The sequence below is a fragment of the Talpa occidentalis genome, unplaced genomic scaffold (genome assembly GCF_014898055.3).
Source record: "Talpa occidentalis isolate TD23 unplaced genomic scaffold, MPIMG_talOcc4v2.1 talOcc4.8, whole genome shotgun sequence".
Lineage (NCBI taxonomy): Eukaryota > Metazoa > Chordata > Mammalia > Eulipotyphla > Talpidae > Talpa > Talpa occidentalis.
Genome location: NW_023605194.1, coordinates 93131735 through 93153071, shown reverse-complemented (window position 1 = coordinate 93153071; position 21337 = coordinate 93131735). Strand labels below are relative to the sequence as shown.

Here is a 21337-nt window from a genome sequence, read left to right as displayed (position 1 = left end):
AGAGGCAGGCCAACCCCAGATCTTCTTTTGTGCCTTCGGTTTCACGGACAGTCACAGGTAGAAGTTTCTCCTGTAAAGAGGAACTGCAGCAAGACTGATCTGGGAGGAATCAACAATTCCCAGGTTATCCAAGTGTCTGAAGCCATTTATCAAGTTTTCCGGGGAAGATTTGTCACTCTTGCTAAGAATACAAAATTCTGTGACTGATTTAGTCACTGGAAGAGATTTCTCATTGTGTCTACACATCAGTCGCCTGTTCAGTTGCCCCTGCAGGGCCTCACGTGGAGGAGGAGGCAGCTGAGACCACCACAGGGTTTGCTTGAATGGCAGGAGGTGTTCAACCTCAAAATGGAAAAATAGCTTGAAATTAAACTAGAGTCGGTAGATGAGTAAGGAACATGCCTTTCATTTTTAAAACAGCTTTTTTTTTTTTTACTTAAATTTTCCTACAAAAGATAATTTTCTCTCAAGAACACACACACACACACACACACACACTCTTCATTTTCTACTTATCCTTTTTCATTCATGACATCTTGATAATGTTTGAAACAAAGAATGTTATGGAACACCTGTAGTAAGTAAACCTTAAATCAAACTACATATGTTGGAATAGATTACTGAAAAGAACTTAAAAGGGCAGCCTGAAAGAGTGAGAGAGTAGAAAATATAGGCTATATTCCGATAACACAGGGGGTTAGCTCACATACTGGTTATGATATTCAACAGAGCGAATCGAGAGGCATTGTTATATATTTGCTTGTGTATACTGCTTTTCTAATTAGAAGATACAGAGTCATTTTAAGTAGCTTCCATTTAATATAACATTTATTTTCATTTTGTATGATCCAGATGTCACATCTTCTACATTAAAATATAATCATGCTGACCCAACCCCCACCCCTTTCACCCTTAGAGAAATAAAGTGAAGAACTTTACACAACTCTCAGAAATGGAATGCACAGAGTAGAGAAGCTGCTATTGCACAGAGGTCAAAAGAGCAGACATGGCAGGAGTGCATGGAAGACAGTTTAGGGATCACAGCAGAGAGAACAGGAATTAAAATGCTAAAGCTTTTAAACACTATCACTTGTTCCACAAGATTATCCTGAAAAGGCAAAGACAGGTCAGAAAGCAGAACCAAACACAGGATTTTTCAGTTTAAAATACCCATTAACAGAAGAGCCTTCTCCTCTCCGCCTTGCCTTTCAGCATCTGGTAAACACTTTAGAAATTTATACCCACTGATAGCATGTCAGAATGTAGAACAGATGTAGGTTTTCTTTCCTTCCTTATTTTTTATTGTACCCCAACTCTTACAAAGCAATGCTATTTATTTTAATTATGTGATTCCTCTGCACAGAAACCCAAGAAGAAAAAGCATCTCACAACCATCAGATCATGCCAGCTGTATAAAAGCTGCATGATTCTGCTACCCAGAGGGAGGGAGAACAGTGAGACACAGGAGTCAGAACTCATATATAAATAAAAATGAGGAAAGGAAACTCCTTTTCCAGTCTACTCATTAAATAAGAAAGAACAGGTGGACAGTAAAAGTCATCTGCTTAGAGCAGCATAGGACTGGAGGTACACAGCAGTCTGAACACCACTGCGCAGGAAAGACCCTCTTGGCTCTTCCAAGTGGAATCTTTCAGACCTGATTGTGCCCCTAATTTGGAGATCAAAGTATCATAAACTTCAAAGACTGATTTTCTTGAGGGGGTTTCAAGGTAAGGTCTAGGAGATCCAAATAACAAGGACATTATTAGGCAAGTAACTACACCACTATGTACAAATACATACACCAATAAGGAAACCTCACCTTCACCCCGGCAGCTACTTTAAACAAAGCACTGAAAATCCAGGTTTTCTGAATAGGAGATATTTTTAAATCTGTTAGCAGTTTAAAACATTGCAACACTGGCACAATATGTTACCTATTCTTTGTTTTTAATTACACGGTAACACAGTAAACTCCAGCACAAAGGTGGGGGTGGGAGAGTGCAAAAGGAATAAAGAAAACAGAACTAGTATGTCACAAGAGTATCGAGCCAGCGATGAAACAGCAGCTAATGTTTTGCAGAGTCTCGAGGGTAAAATTCACTCAGGGTGCTCTGAGGGATTCTCTTCAGCATTTCTTTGGGGAAGATTCGGAGTAGCTGCCAGCCAATGTCCAAAGTCTCATAGACAGTGCGGTTTTCGTAAGGACCTTACAAAAAAATTGAGACTGAATGAATAAAGGCAAACTACTTCCAATTTCTTAGTGCTATTCAGTGTTTAGCCTATGACTAACATTGTGAGCATGAAGTATAAAGAAGAGAGGAGTCAGGTATCCCAAGACAGGATGCAACTGTGGAATGTGAAATGAGGATGAAGTAAGTACCATCAGGAATCAGAGAAAAAAGAGAGGCCTGCGGGCTAGAAAGTATTGTCAAAGAAATACAAAAGCCAGAGGAATTGGTTGTCAAGAGGTTATGAGGAAGAAGTGCACGGTGGCAGCAGAGCAGGAGGCTGGATGTAAGGAGGGGAAAATAAGACGGACGAAAAATAATTGGACAATGGAGCGCAAGACAGAAACCCAAGTGCACAGACATGACAGGCACTCAGAAGTACCTCTTCTCTAATCAGTAATAAAACCATACAGATAGCAATACAAGTTCTCTCAGACAGGGAAAAAAGGTGGCTTATGTTTCTAACAAAATATTCATCTTACCCTGAGCAATAAAGTTCCTCTCAAACTTCTGCAGAAATTCCAAGTAAAGAAGGTCATCTGAGGTAAGAGCTTCTTCTCCAACTACGGCTTTCATGGCTTGTACATCTTTACCAATAGCATAACATGCATACTAGAGAGAAAAAAGGTTCATAAGAACAAAGACAAGAGTTTACAGATGTTGACAGTAATCTGGGCTTTTTAAGAGTACTGCTAGGGCTATCTACATTAGAAGGTAATTTCACAGAGGAAATCTCATAATCACAAAAATAAGAGTTCATATGGTATCAGGATTTATTATTATCAAGAAGTCTCACTCAAAGGGGATATTCACACATGTAAAATGTAGACATTTTTAACACTAGAAAAATAGACTCCCTCAATGTCTTAGTGAACTCACATTTAAAAAACCATTTGAAAACCAGAAGTCATACTTGTTACCATGGAGAACTCCATCTCAAAATTCTATTCAATAATAATATTTGTGGTATCAATAGATTTAGCACTTCAACTTTATACTCAAGAAAAAAAAATTTTTTTTTTAATTTGTATTTGGTGTACTATCTCATATGACTAAAGAAACTGAGGACTTGGGCCTCCCTGGTGGCACAAGCACAGCACTGTGAAGCTATCCGCGCCACTACAGCATGAGTTTGATCCCCGGCCAGGGAACTACCCACATGGCTCAGGAGACCTCTCCTGACTCGCCCGCTGCTCCCCTCAGCAGTGTATTTCAGTCAGTCTGCCTGTTCTGTTTCCCACTCTGTCTCTGGTGAATCCTTTCACCTCTGCACCTCTGACCTGTACCTAGTTCTCGTATGCATAAATAAATAAATCTTAAAAAGAAATAAGGACTTGACTAAACATATAAAACGATATCCTTTCGTGTTCTGGTGACTGCTCAAAATGTCAAGAAAGAGGGCCTCCCCGGTGGCGCAGCAGTTGAGCGCTGGGTTGCGAAGCTGCCCACAGCCTCTGCAGCGCCGGTTCAATTCCCAGCTGCTCCCCGGCCACCAGAGGAGGGTCCCACATGGCGTGCAGACCTCTCTTGCCGCCCGCTGCTCCCCTCAGCAGTGTACTTCGGTCCTTCTGGCTGCTCTGCTCCCTGATCTGCCTCTGGTGAATTTTCTCACCCTCCCGCGCTTCTGACTGTACCCAGTGCTTGTATAAATAAATAAATCTTTAAAAAAAAAAAAAAAAATCTGAAAATACTAAAAAAAAAAAAAAAAAATGTCAAGAAAGAAATATATCACAGCATTCTTCCAGGAAAAGGACTAAGCTTACTAAAAAAGTTTAAAATGAACTGATGGCTTGTTTTTTTTTTTATTTAGAAACTTCCTTAAATAGCATTAAAAGTAGGTTTCAAGCATGATTTTTAATCATCTACCCTCATGAGAAATGACTGCTTGGTTCTAATGAATGACTATACATTCCATGACAAGCTTCTATTAAAATCCTACTTGGATCAGGGAGAAGAAAAGTTCTACAAGAGAAAGACAAAAGGTATCAGACCATAGAAAGAATGGACTGAGAAACTTAGTTAATCTCTTTAAGCATCATTCTTAAGAGGATATACATACCAGCTGGTTAGACACATCGGCATGATCCTTTCTGGTCATACCTTCTCCAATAGCAGATTTCATTAACCGTGATAATGAGGGTAGCACATTAATGGGTGGGTAAATCTTGGGGAGAAAAAAAGCATTTATATTCACAATTCAACCTTTATCTGTAGTAATGAAGCATTTCAAAACTCATTACTATTCCTTAAATTACATAAAATGTCTGCATTCGTTTCCCAGATGAATTCTAATATGTTTTCATGGGAAGAAGAGGTAGTAAGAAACACTTTCTGGTGTAATATATTTTTTGGAGACAAAAAGTGAAAACCTATGAAGCGGGATATGATTATATTATACATTTTCAATATCTGCCTTGTAGTATTAGCAGTATCAAATCTAAATATAAATGTTCTTGTGAACTCTGACTCATAAAACCAAATACATAAAAAAATTAACAATAATTTCACATAAAAGCTGACAGTAGAAGCCACCGTTCATTAAAGAACTCTCAAATGTCTCTCTTCCTATTAATAACAAGATTGGCAGATTATACCATTATGGGAAAGAATTATCCAAAAAAAGTTAAAATAACTGGTTTTATGTTAAGGCATAAGAAGAGTAAAATTTAATTCTTAATTCTGGCACATTTATACACATCCAGATTTTAGTATCCAGAAACAACAATTTGATAGTCATATTAAAAACTATTCAAGTTGATATTTTCTGAACAAAATAGTTTTCAGAACAAAGTCAAAGTCACTAAAGAATAATTGAAGAGTAGATCTGTGAGCTTTACAGCATCACTACAATGTCAAATACCTGTCTGTTGTGCAGCTGTCTGTCCACATATATTTGCCCCTCTGTAATATATCCAGTCAAGTCAGGGATGGGGTGAGTGATATCTACCAGAGGAAAACATGTGACATTAAATTGGTCATCGCATATAATCAATCATACAGAAGTCAATCTGTATTACCTTACAACATTACCTAGAACATTGCTAAATAAAATAATCTTCTGCAATGACATAAAAGTTCTATATTTGTGCTGCCCAATATGGTAGCTACTAGCTGAATGTGACTACTGAGCACTTGAAATGTGGTTAATGTAACTGAAAAACTTCATTTCTAATTTTAATTCACCTCAGGACTTAGACAAACGTGGACAGTAGTGGTTGCCATACCAGTTTAATTTGTTTGGTTGCAGCACAGTAAGATGTGTTGGTATATGACATAAGCTAGAGGCACTCATTAAAAAAATACCAGTTCTTGTGCCTCCCTGGTGGCACAAGGGGTTAAGCACAGCACTATGAAGCAATCCACAGCCTCTGCAGCAAGAGTTCGATCCCCGGTCTGACAGGGAGCTACCTACATGGCACAGCAGACCTCTCCTGTCTCGCCCGCTGCTCCTCTCATCAGTGTATTTCAGTCAGTCTGCCTGTTCTGTTCCCCACTCTGTCTCTGGTGAATCCTCTCACCACCGACACCTCTGGCCTGTACCCTGGCTCTTGTATGCATAAATAAATAAATCTTAAAAATAAAAAAAAAAAGCCCCAAAAAAACCTAGTTCTGCTAGTTATATAATCTGTCCCAGTTATATAATCTCTCCCCAAATATATATATAGTTATATTTTAAACAAAAATATCTCTTGCAGAGATTTGCCAAGATGATGTAGAGAATATTCTTGTGTTTTAGTTTATAAGTTATTTCAGCGCAGTATTTCGACATGGAAATTACAAGGATGGTGAACAAGTAAAGCAACACCATGCAGGCAGCACCCAGAAGAACACCAAAACAAGACATTTTCATGTTTGTTAAATGTGACTTGTTGTGTGTGACTCATGAATTTCAAATTGCCTATCCTAACCTTGACAGATTATAATATCCCTGTGCCTCAGATTTGAGCACCCACCTCAAAGTTACTGTGAGTAGCAAATGAGTTCCTGTTTACAAGGCACTTAGAAGAGTGCTCGATTAGTGACTGTAAGCTCTACAGAAGAAAATACCTTGGAGAAGGAAGTGCTTTTTAAAATATGATATAAAGACAGAAAGGCAATAAGAGATGCTAAAGAGTGTGATCCCAGGAGCCATCCTGACTACAAGTACATATTCAGACAAGCTTGTATCGTGAGCTTTTACATACATAGTAAAAGAAAGTAATATTTAACCAGTCTTTGGCGATCGTTCTGTCTCTAGACTTATGCCATTACTATGTATGCTCTTCATTTGGCACTTAACATAAGCTGCCTTAAATTACTGCTGCACATAGAAAGAAAATATCCAATTAGGTTGAGTAACAACATAAAGGAGAAAATATAATTCATTTAAAAAAATTGCTTGTATCTAGACCAGTGTTCTGCAAATAGCAGGAATTCAATAGTACCCTACAAATAAAAACTGAAGTTGCAAAAAACCTCTCTTTTTCTACCACGAAAGGATAATAATTACTATGGGCAGTTTTCAAATGAAAAGTTTTATTTAGGCACAAACAACTAGTTAAGGTAGACTCTTAGAGGATAAGCTTTCAAAAATAAGTTCAACTCAAAAAGGTAAAGGGTCCTCTGTCTTAGAAATAAAGTCTGTATAATGATTAGGTTGGTTGTAATCCACAGAGCAAAAACTTACCATCATTAGGCATGGTGAGAATAGGGATTTGAGTAATAGAGCCATTTCTACCTTCCACTCGACCAGCGCGTTCATATATTGTGGCTAAATCTGTATACATGTAACCTGGAAAACCTCGCCGACCAGGAACCTCTTCCCTGGCTGCTGAAACCTGACAATAAGTCAAGGAGGATATCACATACCAGAATATGAAAAGTAAAGCTTAGTTAGAACATGTTTGTATTAACATGCCATATTTCATTATTGAAAATATCATCCTACTCACTTAAAATACCGTATCTAAGAGATAATGTAGAAAAATCTTTCAGCAATGCAAGTTCAAATTATTTTGCAACAAAAATGTTGATAATTGGGGACCAGAAAATTTTTTGCTAAAATTATAATGCCATGATGCAAATCTTCAAATAGTTTATTAGAAGGAAAGCTGCTTGCAGTTGTATAAATCAAAGGTAGTTAATTTTAAAGTCCAAAGAACATTGCTTGGGTCAAAAGATTTATCTCATGATGCAGATCTTGCCATATTTATGTCAGCTAATCCTGAAAACCTCAAAATGAAATAACACATAGGCATACCAAGAATCATTTGAGGTATTTTACATATATTATTTGACCCTCTCAACAGTCCTATGAGAAAGGTTATGTTATTAACCCCAACAGACACTTGTAATAAAGGTCAGAAAAATAGTTTCCTAAGACCTCCCAGCTAGAAGTTCAGTCTCTGCACAAAATAAGTAGTAAGAGGTCTTTCTCTTAGAGGCACACAGACAAGAACATTATATATCAATCTACAATCACCAAGAACCCTAAAGCATTAAATGTACCATTTAAGTGCTATTTTTGGTACCTCTCAAAGAGGGCTACAGTAGTGCTATTCAATGTTGTCCGCAGACCAACTTCTACCAATGTGCAACAATATAGAAAACAAGATTCAGAAAAAGCTATTTAGAAAACTTTAATAGCATTTTGACAGAATAATTTTATGTCTGCTGAATTTTAAAAATGTGGACTTGTAAGTCACGTATTTTAAACAATTTTACTTTAATAACTCATTTTATTGTTTAGAAAACTGGTCTGTCATGGACGGGGTAACAGTCTGAAAATGCACTAGTTTGAAACAGCACAGTAGCAGAATGAGACATGGTAATGAGGCTTAGGGAATTTTAAGAAGCAAGATACCTATATAGCATATCTGTTTAGAAGTGTCTCCCTTTTGACATGCTTAAAAGAGTAACTTATTCAAAATTCCAACAACTTACATTAGAACAAACACCCCAAACATCTGGGTGATAAATACTATAATTTTAACATTGTTCCTAAATAAACACTGATTTTTCTGAAGGAATACATTCTAAAGAGGTTGCTGTCAGATAAATATGGTCTTATTTTATTTAAATAAAATTATTTGTTAAATTCCATTAAAAACAGAATTTTGAAAAGTATTAGAAAATTAAAGTCTAGACAAAGAAAGAACTTCCTGGGAGAGCAAGGGAATAAATTGCTGGCATCATTTCTTCTTTCAGAAATCAAGCTTAACCATGGAGACTATGACAGAAATGATATATAGGTTAAAATTTTACTTTTAAATTTACTTTTAATAGGCTAATACTTTAAATCTCATCCTCTAGCATTTCAACTAAATTAACAGACAGAAAGTAAGTTGTACTTTTCCTTTTTTGGTTAAGGCATTCTACTTATAAGCAATAAAGTTTTAAAAACATGATTAAAGAACAAGATAACCCTAAAAATTAAATCTATTTGAATTGAGAAAAAAATTACCTCTCGAAGTGCTTCAGCATAAGAACTCATGTCTGTTAGGATAACCAATACATGTTTCTCACATTGATAGGCAAGAAATTCGGCTGTGGTTAGAGCCAAGCGAGGAGTGATAATTCGCTCAATACTGAAATGGAACATTAAGTCCTAGGTCACTCAAACAAAAAGGCTAAAAATAAAACAAAATGATTCTGGAAGTAATAGTACACTTTCCCTTTTAAAGTTTTAAAGAAAATGAGGATGGTAAAGCAATTATTACTTTAAAAATCATTAAGACAGTTATTTTAAAAATTTATATAGTAATAATCACTAGTGCCACAAAGTTATTTTATGAGTGTCCCATAAGTTTTCAGAAATACATGGTTTTCAAAACTGAAAAAGGGACAGGGAGGGAGGGATAGAATAGGGGCTCAATTTCTCATGAGAGAAAAAAGATCATTTATTGAGTATCCACTGTGTTAGGTATTTTATACATAGCAGCTTATTAAATAAATATGCACAACAACCTATGAGACAAGTATTATTTGTCACATTAAAGAGTAAATGATTTGCCCAAAGCCAAATTAACTATTAGGAAGAAGTAGGGGGCACCTCCCTGGTGGTGCAAGGGGTTAAGCCTCAGCACTACGAAGCTTCCCGCAGCCACTGCAGCATGAGTTCGATTCCCAGGCAGGGAGGTGACCCACATGGCCCAGCAGACCTCTCCTGACACACCTGCTGCTTCCCTTAGCAGTGTATTTCAGTAGATACACCTGATCTGGTCCCCACTGTTTCTGGTGAATCCTCTCACCCAGTGTTCCTCTGGCCTGCACCTCAGCTCTTGTATGCATAAATAAATCTTTAAAAAAAAAAAAGTAGTAGTAGGTGTGGAATTTAAACAAAGAGTTACAGTACTCCTGGGACCATGTTGCTTTCACTAATGCATTTTTACATCCCTATCTTAGGTGACATTTTTGAGCAGAAGCCTGGGTGAAAAAAAAGAAATTATTTACTTACGTTGGGTCATTAGCCAAGTTCAAAAAGAGGCAGACATTGTCCATTGAGCCATTTTCTTCAAAGTCAGATTTGAAGAACCGAGCAGTTTCCATGTTTACCTAAATAGTAATGAGTTCATCAGCGTTGGGAAAAGAAAAATTCTCAATATTCATATTGAGAAAGGCAAGTTATGGATCTACATAGTTCCTTCTCTTAAAGTTTGAAATGCCCCGAATTTTTTCACAAAAGCCAACAGAGAAAATAGCTTACTTTGGGCACAAAAGAGAACTGTTCTAAAATTTCAGTCAAATAACAAATCCTTAGTTTGCCCAAAATGCCAAACTGCAACTACTCTACCTAGAGATAAATTCAACAATACACATGTATTTTTCAACACTGTTCTAGTAACATACACAATTATTAAGTGTCATTATTTTTAAAACAACAACAAAAAAAATATACTTACACCCATAGCAGCAAAAACAATTGCAAAATTTTCCTCACTATAGTCCACTACATCTTTGGATTTCTTTACCAAACCAGCCTGGCGACAGATTTGAGCTGCAATCTGATGAATAATACAAAAGAATCGCAATGAAATCTAAAATAACATTTCTATAACAAAGTAACTTTTATTCTATACTTTTTGGAATTGCAATTACAAATGAAACGGGGATGTTTTAGAGGATTTTATTCAACAAAACTATTCTGTACTTTTTGCAAAGCTTTTTAAGAGTAAATAAAAAGACACATCATGCATGACAAAGATTCAATGTAACTGGATTACAGAAACAATAATATTGCATAGAGAATAACACTGGGTATCTATTTTGAAAGCCCTTGACTGATACAAAGCATTTAGGAAATCTTGTTAAATTTTACACCAAACAGATCCTAGTCCTTACCTCGTTGTGTGGTAAGCCAGCAGCAGAGAAGATTGGAATTTTCTGCCCCCTAGCAATACTGTTCATGCCATCTATGGCTGAAATGCCGGTCTGAATCATCTCCTCTGGGTAGATTCGACACTGAGGATTGATTGGCTGGCCTAATGCATTTCCAAAAGGGTAAATTTTAGTATGTCTGTATATATAAAGTAATTCTTTCTACTCTAAAAAAAATCAGTTATTTTTGAAAGCTGAAATTGCTTAAACTTTCCATTTATCTTGCATAGATTCATGAAATACAGGGTAGCAGAATTCAAGTTCTAAAGTGAAATAAATATATAGCAAATAAGAGAGAAATCCTAATTTCAAGGCTGTGGCTTTACTATTTACATTTCAGATAAACACTAGTGATATTTTATAATGCTCAAAGATATTTTGGGGCTCCCTGGTGGTGCAAGGGGTTAAGATGCAGCCCTATGAAGCTATGCGCAGTCACTGCAGCACAAGTTCAATACCCAGCCAGGGAGGTGACCCACATGGCCCAGCAGACCTCTCCTGACACACCCAATGCTCCCCTCAGCAGTGTATTTCAGTCAGTCTGCCTGTTCTGTTCCCCACTCTGTCTCTGGTGAATCCTCTCACCACTCCCCCACACCCCTGACCCGTACCCCAGTTCCTGTATGCATAAATAAATCTTTAAAAAAATTACTTAAGATATTTTATGTAAATTTTAGGATAACCTGTATAAAAATAATTTTATTAAATTATAATTACTGCTCACTTCGGCAGCATGCATACTAAATGATAATTAACTAAATATGGATAATGTTGGTTATCTACTTAAACCATCAAAACATCACTATCTGGTAGAGGTATAGGACAAACAGATGCTATTTTCCCTCAAACAAACAAATCCATTTACTGCCCTTACCCATGATATCAAGGAAGTCTTCAGCCAGTACAACAGGGCCTCTATCAATGGGTTTTCCTGATCCATTGAATACTCGACCTATGAAACAGTAACAAGATATGAGTGTAGATAGTAACTTTTAAATATTTGAAGTTTTTAAAAAAATTATGGGAATACATTAAAAAGAAAACAGATTTCTGTTAAGAATGAATAACAAAATCTATTTACCAAGCATATCTTCAGACACTGGCGTTCGGAGAATATCTCCAGTAAACTCACAGGATGTTTTCTTGGCATCTATACCTGAGGTTCCTTCAAATACCTATTGTGGAAGAGAAGTAATGACAAAGGTAAAAGGAATTTTAATAAATATGCACTGAAATTCTGTCTGTTAAGAGCTTATAAAAAGTAAAATATACAAGGGTATGCTATTTCTAACATAAAAAAATGTTCACAGTGACAAACCAAATCCTCAATCTCTAGACCAAAGGTTATTCACACTTGCAAGCTAAATCCATCAAGCAAGCTAAAATATTTTATCCCTTTTTTCCCCCCAAAAAGAAAGGAAACAAAGGAAGAAGAATATGCCTCAGAGCCCTTAGGTGGCCCCACAAAGCCAAAAAAAGAATTTACCATAAGAATTTACCTTTATGGAAGTTTTGCTGACTCTTTTAGGGGAATGTTTTGATTGAGAAAAATGGCATTTACCATAATCAGTGACATTAAAAACCAGAATTTATAAGAGAAAATTTAAAGGAACTGACTTAGATGTAGTTTGGGTTTCATTCCATAATTGGTGAATTCTGCTTTCCATTTCTCTATGTGACTGGCTCCCTCATTTTTATTCATAAAAAAAAAAAAAAAAAAAAGGCAGCTATTTTACTAGCAACACTATTGGGCTAGAATGGCTTTTTTAAAATATTTATTTATTTATATATATTTTAAAGCATATTTATATATATTTTAAATCATAGTTCATTTCTGTATAATGTTTGTATAATGTTTGCTTTCTCTTCTCAGGTGTAGTCGCCTTAAAATTCCCACCACCAATTCACCCGTGCACCATCTCCATAGTCCCTTGTGCTCTTCCCTCCCCTATTTCTATCTTTTCCCCTTCCCTTTCACTAAAGAATGTCTCTGATTTATAGCTGCCTGTTAATTTTGGTTTTTTACTTCTTCTTATGATTTCCCTGACCCCTTATTTGGTTGCCCTATATTCCTCCTATAAGTGAAACCATCTGATATTAGAGTGGCTTTATAAATGGCTCACATTTGGCAAAATAACATGCAAAAATAAATTTTCCCCTCACTGACAATACTCAATCTCCAAATACATACTTATCCAACGATCCAATGTTCCTTGTATTTTTTTTTTTGATTTATTTTTATTTATTTATACAAGCACTGGGTACAGTCAGAAGCGTGGGAGGGTGAGAGAATTCACCAGAGCCAGAGCGGGGAGCAGAGCAGGCAGACTGAAGTACACTGCTGAGGGGAGCAGTGGGCGGCAGGAGAGGTCTGTGCGCCATGTGGGACCCTCCTCCGGTGGCCTGGGAGCAGCTGGGGATCGAACCGGCACTGCAGAGGCTGTAGGCAGCCTCGCAACCCAGTGCTCAACCGCTGCGCCACCAGGGAGGCCCAGTTCCTTGTATTTTTGTGATAAGGAAAAACTTTAGCTGGCCAGGTTTTGAAAGTGATACTTACTTGAACCACTGCTTTGGATCCACTCACTTCGAGAACTTGCCCACTTCTCTTTGTGCCATCTGGTAATGTCAAATGGACAATCTCAGCATATCTGGGAAACTAAGTAGGAAAAAATTAATGGTTCAACATTAATTAAAAGTTTACCCCAAATACTGTACATGCTCTAACTCTATCATAGAATAGATGCATAAGCAATGCCCCACCTCCCCAACAGAGGTTGCAAGCACAAAGACAAATACATAGTGGTAATGACTATAAGTATCCTCATCTTGTTTTGATTTAAATGGAAAAGTTTCTACAGTCTCTTTTTTAGTTATATTATTTGCTACAGACTGCAGTAGACAGGCTTTAAGAGGAAAAATTTTATTCTATTCCTTTTCAAGAGGCCTTTTTTTTTAAAAGAAATGAGTACATTTAAATTAAAAAAATTTTAAATATAGTACTGAAAACAGTTAAAAATATTTGTTTCAATTATGTAAAGTACTAAGCTCAGCACAGAAAATGTGATAGTGAACAGTGGGTGGACCCACCCTTCATGGAGCCTTTTGAGGTGTAGAAGCAGGTACAGTACAGTAATAAGTGAAGGATAAATGCAAGATGCGATGAAAGGCAAAACAGGAAAGACTTAGTAAATATATGAGGAAGTAATTTAACAGAGCTAAAATATTTCACTGAATGTTTAGAGTACAGCTTCAATTGAGAAAAACCCATTTTAGTGTGTTTTTTTTTTTTAGTTTTTGACTTTTAAAATTTTTAAAATTTTAAGATGAGTACAAAAATGTTATAGTTATAAAGAATATAATTAATATTTACAATTAATAGTTATAAAGAATATAGAAAAAAGGGAAGATATACACAATAATGAAGCTAAAAAAGCATCCTGTATTTTCCTCAAAAAATAAAAGAGTAGACTCCATTCATTCACAAAACACTGGTGGGCCACCTTCCTAAACCTTGTATACGGTTTCAGTTCTATACATAGAGGCTTAAATGAAATGAGACTAGTACGAAATTGTGGCCAGAATGTAAGCCTGCTATGCTTATTCCCCATATTAGTTTAAACATGCACTTTGTCATATACAAAAATATTAGTGATAACGGTGAAGAGACAATGCACTTTGTCCTTTTTATGAAATGTTTTCAACTTATTTTTTGCTTCCTGGGGGGGTCACATGCCAAACATACTTCTGCCATTACTTCTACCAACAAATTATAGTTATTGTGTGCTTCCCCCCATTCCCCTCACCCCAGCTCCACCCCAACACTAACCAACTAATGTAGAATTACTGTTCTAGAAAGCATATTATAAAAATTATTTTCTCTGATGTATTCTGATCATACATAAGTCTCAGGAAGGAGACTTAGCCTAGTGTATTCAATTGCAGAATATATTCTACACATTCTTTTGTAAGGTAACACTAATAGTTTTATAATTCTTCTGCACAGATATATTAAAAACATATAACTAAAGATTTTTATAACAAACTGAATATGTAAAAACTAATCTTTAGTTACCACTGGGATAATTACTTCGTTATTCATTATTTGAACCAGTGGCAGGCCGTCAAAGATATAAGCAACATTGTCTCACTCAGAAATCCTTAAACTTAAGTAAAGAATACAAATATTAACACATAGCAGTCTACAGTATGAGTTATAAGATACCATATATTTATGATACCTGACAGATTATAAAAGTCACAAATATTATTGCTTCATTTTGTTCCTAATAAACCCGTGGCTAGAGTTGACTTTTTTTTTTCTGTAGACAAGGGATTCTAGGCCAAAAACAGAATTCAACAGTATATCTAGTACTAAAATCCTGTCTTAAAGACTATTGATCTAAAACTCTTGTATCCTACATAGCACTGATATTCAGGCGAAAGAATGCTTAAAAAATCAAAATGTAAAATTAAAGTATAATAAATAGAATTTAGTGTCACATTTTCAATTTCATAAATGTTTAAAACATAATGGCAGTTGTATTACCTTCACATGATCTAAGATCACTAGTGGACCATTGACTCCTGAAACTGTCTTGTATGCTGGAAAAAAACATAGAAGAGTCAGTTTTAGTCAAATAGGACATCGGCCTAAATTATCTCTGGTATTATCAAAAAACTTCTCTCTGCTCTATCATACTTATTACATTATGCAACAAACAACTATAAACTTTTTCATGGAATTAAGTAACTTGCTGTATATCTCACTTCATAATCCACCCTTATCCAAGCAAAACATTTTGAATCATTAACATAAGTCGCATTGTTTTAAGAATCCAGGATATAAAAACAATTAAGGCACAGAGAGACAAAGCCCGCCTTCAAGAGCTCAGTTTTACAAGGAGAAGCTGGAGGGCTCTAACAGAAGTATACAGAGGGCTTGTGAAAGCACAGGAGAAACCTACCTCAAAGAGAAAGGAGGGAGTGAGATCAAAGCAAGGGCGGGTGGGAATTGCATGGAGACTATAACCAAGATGAAAATGCATACATTGTGCAAAAATGAAAAATGATGTAAAAATATATAATATTTAAAAAAAATAAACATAAAAAAGATTGTTTGATTTTCTGCTTTTCTGAAAATCCTCCCCACTGTTTTAACATAATCTCATACTTTTGAAAATTTCTACTCTTAAAAATTTTCCTCACTGTACTCTTTGAAAGAAAGAATCCAAACATTCTGTTTTACAATGACTCTCTAAAATTATCATTTGTAAATGCAAAATGAGTTACATTGGAAATGTTTTCTTAGAACCCAGATTTTAAAAACAGAAACATGGACCTTTACAAAAAAATTAAACTGCTGTGGATGGGAGGGAGCAGGTCGGAGGACATGGAGGGGGAACTAGACTTGAGATTTACAGGTAACTCATTTTTTGAATAAAATGTCATATCAATAATATCCCTCAGGTTCTCAAAATTCCATTTACTTTTTCACAAGACTTGTATCTCCTTTGAACCTCTAACCATTACAACCACAATGTTTCAGAATCTCGTGTTTAATTTCAAGCTCATTCAAAATTAGGAAGTTCAGTCAGTCACAAGCAAAACGGCATGACCCAGAAAAAAACATTAGTCACTGCTTTTCCAGGAAACAAGAAATAAAACTAATTTCTGTAACAGAAGACAAGATTCTACATCCCATCAAAAGCGTATCTTTTTTTAAAAAAAAAAAATGCAGGCCTCTCTCTTAGCAAACCTATCCCTTTCAGGGAAGCCCTTTCTGCCCCTTTGTGTCTATGCAAGTGTCCTTTATTCTTCTCTCCCTTTTATAATAAACTTGCCCCTTTGGATGTAACTAACATCTCTGTATGGTGGAGAAACTCACCTGAGAACCTTCCCTCCTGCTGCTGAAAGGGAGCTCTGCTGAAACCTTTCCCAGAGTGAACCCAAGGACCCTGCCCTCTGAACCCAACAACTCCAAAAAATGACAGCACAAACACCACTTGTGCAGTTAATAAGATTGGTTTGTTGGTTTCCCGCTTCCCACTCCTAATTCTAAGGCTGGTACTCTAGAACCCTGTATTTCTGCAAGCAGTCTCCAGAATAATTAAAAGATATGACAGTGGGCCTCCCTGGTGGCACAGGTGGTTGAGTGCCGCACTGTGAATATGTCCGCAGCCTCTGCAGCGTGGGTTCAATCCTGGCCGGCTGGCGAGAATCCCACATGGCAAAGAAGACCTATCCTATCTCGCGCGCTGCTCCCCTCAGCAGTGTATTTCATCAGTCTGCCTGTTCTGTTCCCCGCTCTGTCTCTGCTGAATCCTTTCACCCTCCCGCGAATCTGGCCTGTACCCCGGTTCTTGCATAAAAATAAATAAATCTTTAAAAAAAAGATATGACAGAGTTCCTAGAAGTTGGATTACATATAGGTACTAGAGGACAGTTTAAATACAAACTGGAACTCTTTTCCATGATAGTAAAACTATTTGAGGAAAAAAAAAAAGGCAGAAAAAATGATATCAACAACCACCTTTCATCTGTCAGCAATATTTCTCAGTCGTCCTCACCATAACCATTAACAGCCCAAAGCAGATACCAGTTTGTATTACGGCAGCCAAAGACATTAAGATGTGCATTTAAAAAAAAAAAAAAGTCAAAATCCATTCACAAATTACATAAACAGTTTTATTTACCAAAACAATGGCCACTCTAAACAAGAACCTGAATGCAAGAATTCACCTGACAAGAACTTGAATCTGCAGGTGATGAGCAAGCACTTTTCACAACAGAGCAGATGCGTGTTTACATTACACACTGAACACATATTACAACCAAAAGTCATATCTTTGATTCTGGTCTACGAAACAGGCAATAAATACAGAGCAACATTTAAAAACCAAGATCTGCAAAGATTTTAAGCAGCACATATTTAGATGACATCCTCTTCCTCCTGCAGGATATGAGATTGTTCAACACTAGAATGGCACTTCGCGATTGTGAAATTTTCAAAGAAAAAATTTGACAGCCATTGCACAACAAGGGATCTATTCCTTTAGCCTCCACCTTATGTTGTGTAAGAATAGTAGAGACCCACACCCTGAACAGTGAGTGGTTACTCGGGTTCTATAAAACGGCAGGCCAGTGATTCCTTTGACTTCTTTGTTGGACTAGTTCTGCTTTATAAGAAGTCAGTTGATCCAGCTGCTCTAGAACAATGGACACTATGTAATTCAAAATGTTTAGCACATAAAATTCTATGTATATTATTGAACTTTGCTTAAAGTTTAAAAGAAAGTCAAGTATTCTTTTCTGTGACTTTAAAAGTTCAACTAAAGTGCACTCAAGATTATTTCAAACCTACATATTTCAGTTTTCAAGTCTTATTAATGGCTCTATAATTCTGTTTTAAAACTGGATTCAACTTATACAGAGGAACTGCCAATATTACTCCATCCTTTTGTTCAAAAAAAGCACACACTAAGCAACTATGATAACAGATAATACCTAAATGGTATTATCAGCCTTCAACTAGACCAATATTTATTCAGAAGCATTTAAAATTATTTACTGGAGTCTAGATGTGGCAAAATAGGAAAAAGATGATACTCAAATGTAATCATTATAAGAAGTATGGCATCATCGATGCCTTTTAGAATAACCAAAATACTGAAAGGAAACTCAGTCAAGTATCCCAATTCCCTACTCTGATTTCACCCATTTTAAGAATCTATGTTATTAAAACAAGGGGCTTAAACACAAGTTATAAAACAATTACAAGACACCCTCTGGGTTCAGCACTAAGGATACAAAAAAGGATTCCTCCTCTAAAGTTTGCACACCTCAGTTTTAAGCATTATGTTGCAACAATTCTGTCAGAAGGAACCTCATCTGGAGTTCTACACTCACAGGCTAAGCACACACAGAGCATTAAGAAATCATACCCATTTCCCTTAAGGGTTTACAACCTTAACTGTGGAGTGCCGTGTAAACTGTTATTATTTCAGTGGATACTCTCTGAATTGACAATGAATGAAAACATGAAAACCCACTATTAAACTCATATACTATTTTCTTAGAAGCACCATTAATGTTTGTATTCTACCCAAAGAAAAGCACACAAGTGTGATTCATGAAAGAGAATCTGTAATTGTTAGGTATAAAGTTATTATCAAAATCTATAAGAATGCAACATCTATTCATTTCCTATGAGATTTACTTCAGTGGGTAAAAATGCCCAACAGGAGTAAAGTCAGATGACTTCTAGTAAAAAAGCACCAACTCTGGTTCAAACATTCTCCTTTGCTCTCACCCTGCATTGCTATCACATGACCCAGTGACAGATTAGGATAGGATTAGTCAGACTGGAGAGCACCCAGACATTTCATCTGAAATTCTTTTTAACCAATGAGCCACCCACAAGCAGGCTCTCTGGCAATTAACCAGTGCAAATATAGTGCCGCCACCCAGAGAAATATAGGTTGCTTTCCCAAGTTTCAAAGAGTGTCTATTTTCAAACCTCACACCCAATTGCCAAGAATGCTGTGAAGCGGTCTGATGCTACACAATGATACTGTGTAGTATCAAGAACCTTTTCAGAACTGCTGAGCAGTGACTTAAACCTGGATTTTTAAGGCCCTTTATAAAATCACACATATGCATATATGTTTTGAATATACACTTATAATATGGTGAAAGATGCTTGGTTTCGTCCAAGGTAGTCTTCCATTCAGACAACTTAGGTTAACTGGTCAGTAAAAGAGTAATGGCAGAATAAGCCCAATGAGAATTAAGAACCCTGGAATTTCAGTTTTTCCTCTGCTAATAATAATTAGGTGCCTAAAGCCTTCACAAGTCCTGTCCCTCCCAGAACCTTAGGCTTCTCAGTGTAAAATGAGAGGGTTAGACTAGATGATCTAAAGGGTACTTTTCAGTCCCAGCGTTCTTTGATATCTGGGTGTCGTTCTGCAGAGCAGCCCCCCCAGGAAAGAAGTCGCATCTCCCCCTGGCTGCTGGCCTGACCTCCATGCACCATAGGCCTCACACGTCAGCGATGGCACTACCTGGGGGAGTGGCAGACCGGCCCAGAGGTCCACAGCAGGAGGAGGGGATGGGAAGGGGCGTTCCCTCGCCCCCTGGATAACCAAATGCGATCAGAAGAAGGCTAACATCGGGGTGACAAGGGGTGGCTCTCCCGCAGGGACAGGCATCAAGTGCTCGAGATGGCTCCAGTCTAGCCAAGTTGGAGGCCGCACTGTAGTCAGGAGCCCCCCAAGCCCTGGGAAACGTTTCGGTGGGTGCTTTCGCCCTCGGCCCACATATGTCCCGGAAATGAAAAGGACACGTACATCCCTTTCTCCAGAGCGCTATGTGGGCAAAGGACAGACAGCGAGACGACCGCAGCCCTCCCCCCACCAACCCGCAGGCTAAGCAGGTGAGTGGGAGCAAAGGGCTGCACTAATCAGCAGAGACAGGCTACGTCTCGCCCCCTGATACTCACTGAGGCGAGGCTGGGAGAGGTAGTTGCGGCTCACTGCCAGCGCCTGCTCCCGAGACCCCGCCACAGGCCCGCTGGAGGGCACGGGGAGCTCGGGCGCGGCCCCGTTCACGATCCCTCGCATCGCTCGCAGCGCCATCTTGTCTCCTCCGTCCCGACCGGCCCCGCAGCAGCGGCGCCGCGCAGGCGCAGATATAACAGGGATGGCCCGCGCACGCGGCCCCACCCATTGGCGCAGCGGAGACCCCGCCCCTCGCCGCGGAGACCCCGCCCCTCGCCGCGGAGACCCCGCCCCTCGCCCGGCGCGCCGCCCGCTGTCTCGTGACCCGGCTCCGCGGGGCGGGCGGAGCCGGCGCGCGGCCGGAGGAGCTGACCAGCGTGCTGGGAGGGAGGGCTGGGGCTCCAGAGAGGGAGATGCCAAAGAGGAACGATAAATAAAGGCAAGATGTAAGGCAGAAAGACAAGAAAGGAGGGGGCAGGGACGCAGATAAAGGGAGGAAAGGGGGCGAGGGCTCTCTGGTGGCGCAAGGGGTTAAGCAACGCACTATGAAGCAAGCCACAGCCTCTGCAGCACGAGTTCGATCCCAGGCCACGGAGCTGACCCACGTGGTGCGGCAGACCTCTCCTGTTTCTCCCTCTGCTCCCCTCAGCAGTGTGTTTCAGTCAGTCTGCTTGTTCTGCTCCCCGCTCTGTCTCTGGTGAATCCACTCACCCCCGCATCTCTGGCCCGTACCCCAGCTCTTGTATGCATAAATACATAAATCTTTAAAAAAAGGGTGGGGGGAGGAAAGGGGAAGAAACAAGACATGCACAAGGACAGGTGAACTAATGGCCACTTCATAGTGGCATTTGTTTGCTTCATTTCACTGTCTTTTATCCAATTCAACCACTCATGTTGCCATTAAAAAATATATTGGACTATTTAGGGGGATGGGAGTCATGTGAAAGACAAATTGGAACCTATCTGAAAACTATTTAAGAGTTGGAGTTAGGGCCTCCGTGGTGGAGCAAGGGTTAAGACGCAGCCCATGAAGCAATCCGGAGCCACTGCAGCATGAGTTCGATTCCTGGCCAGCCAGGGAACAACCCACATGGCACAGCAGACCTCTCCTGTCTCTCCTGCTGCTCCCTTCAGCAGTGTATTTCAGTAGATCTGCCTGTTCTGCTCCCCACTCTGTCTCTTGTGAATCCTCTCACTCCACCCCACAAATGTGGCCTGTACCCCAGCTCTTGTATGCATAAATAGTGCATAAATAGA

At 38.3% G+C, this 21337-nt stretch overlaps 1 protein-coding gene across 1 annotated transcript; it reads right to left on the bottom strand.

Annotated features, from left to right (window-relative positions):
• Positions 1-554: 554 nt before the first annotated feature.
• ATP6V1B2 (ATPase H+ transporting V1 subunit B2) lies at positions 555-20244 on the bottom strand. Its single transcript, XM_037496251.2, has 14 exons — positions 20083-20244; positions 15133-15188; positions 13144-13242; positions 11668-11761; positions 11461-11538; positions 10551-10690; positions 10112-10213; positions 9667-9764; positions 8674-8797; positions 6898-7048; positions 5092-5174; positions 4291-4395; positions 2714-2843; positions 555-2209 (listed from the first exon to the last, which is right to left on the bottom strand). The coding sequence occupies exons 1-14, from the start codon at positions 20216-20218 to the stop codon at positions 2070-2072; spliced, it is 1536 nt and encodes a 511-aa protein (XP_037352148.1). The 5' UTR covers positions 20219-20244; the 3' UTR covers positions 555-2069.
• Positions 20245-21337: the final 1093 nt, after the last annotated feature.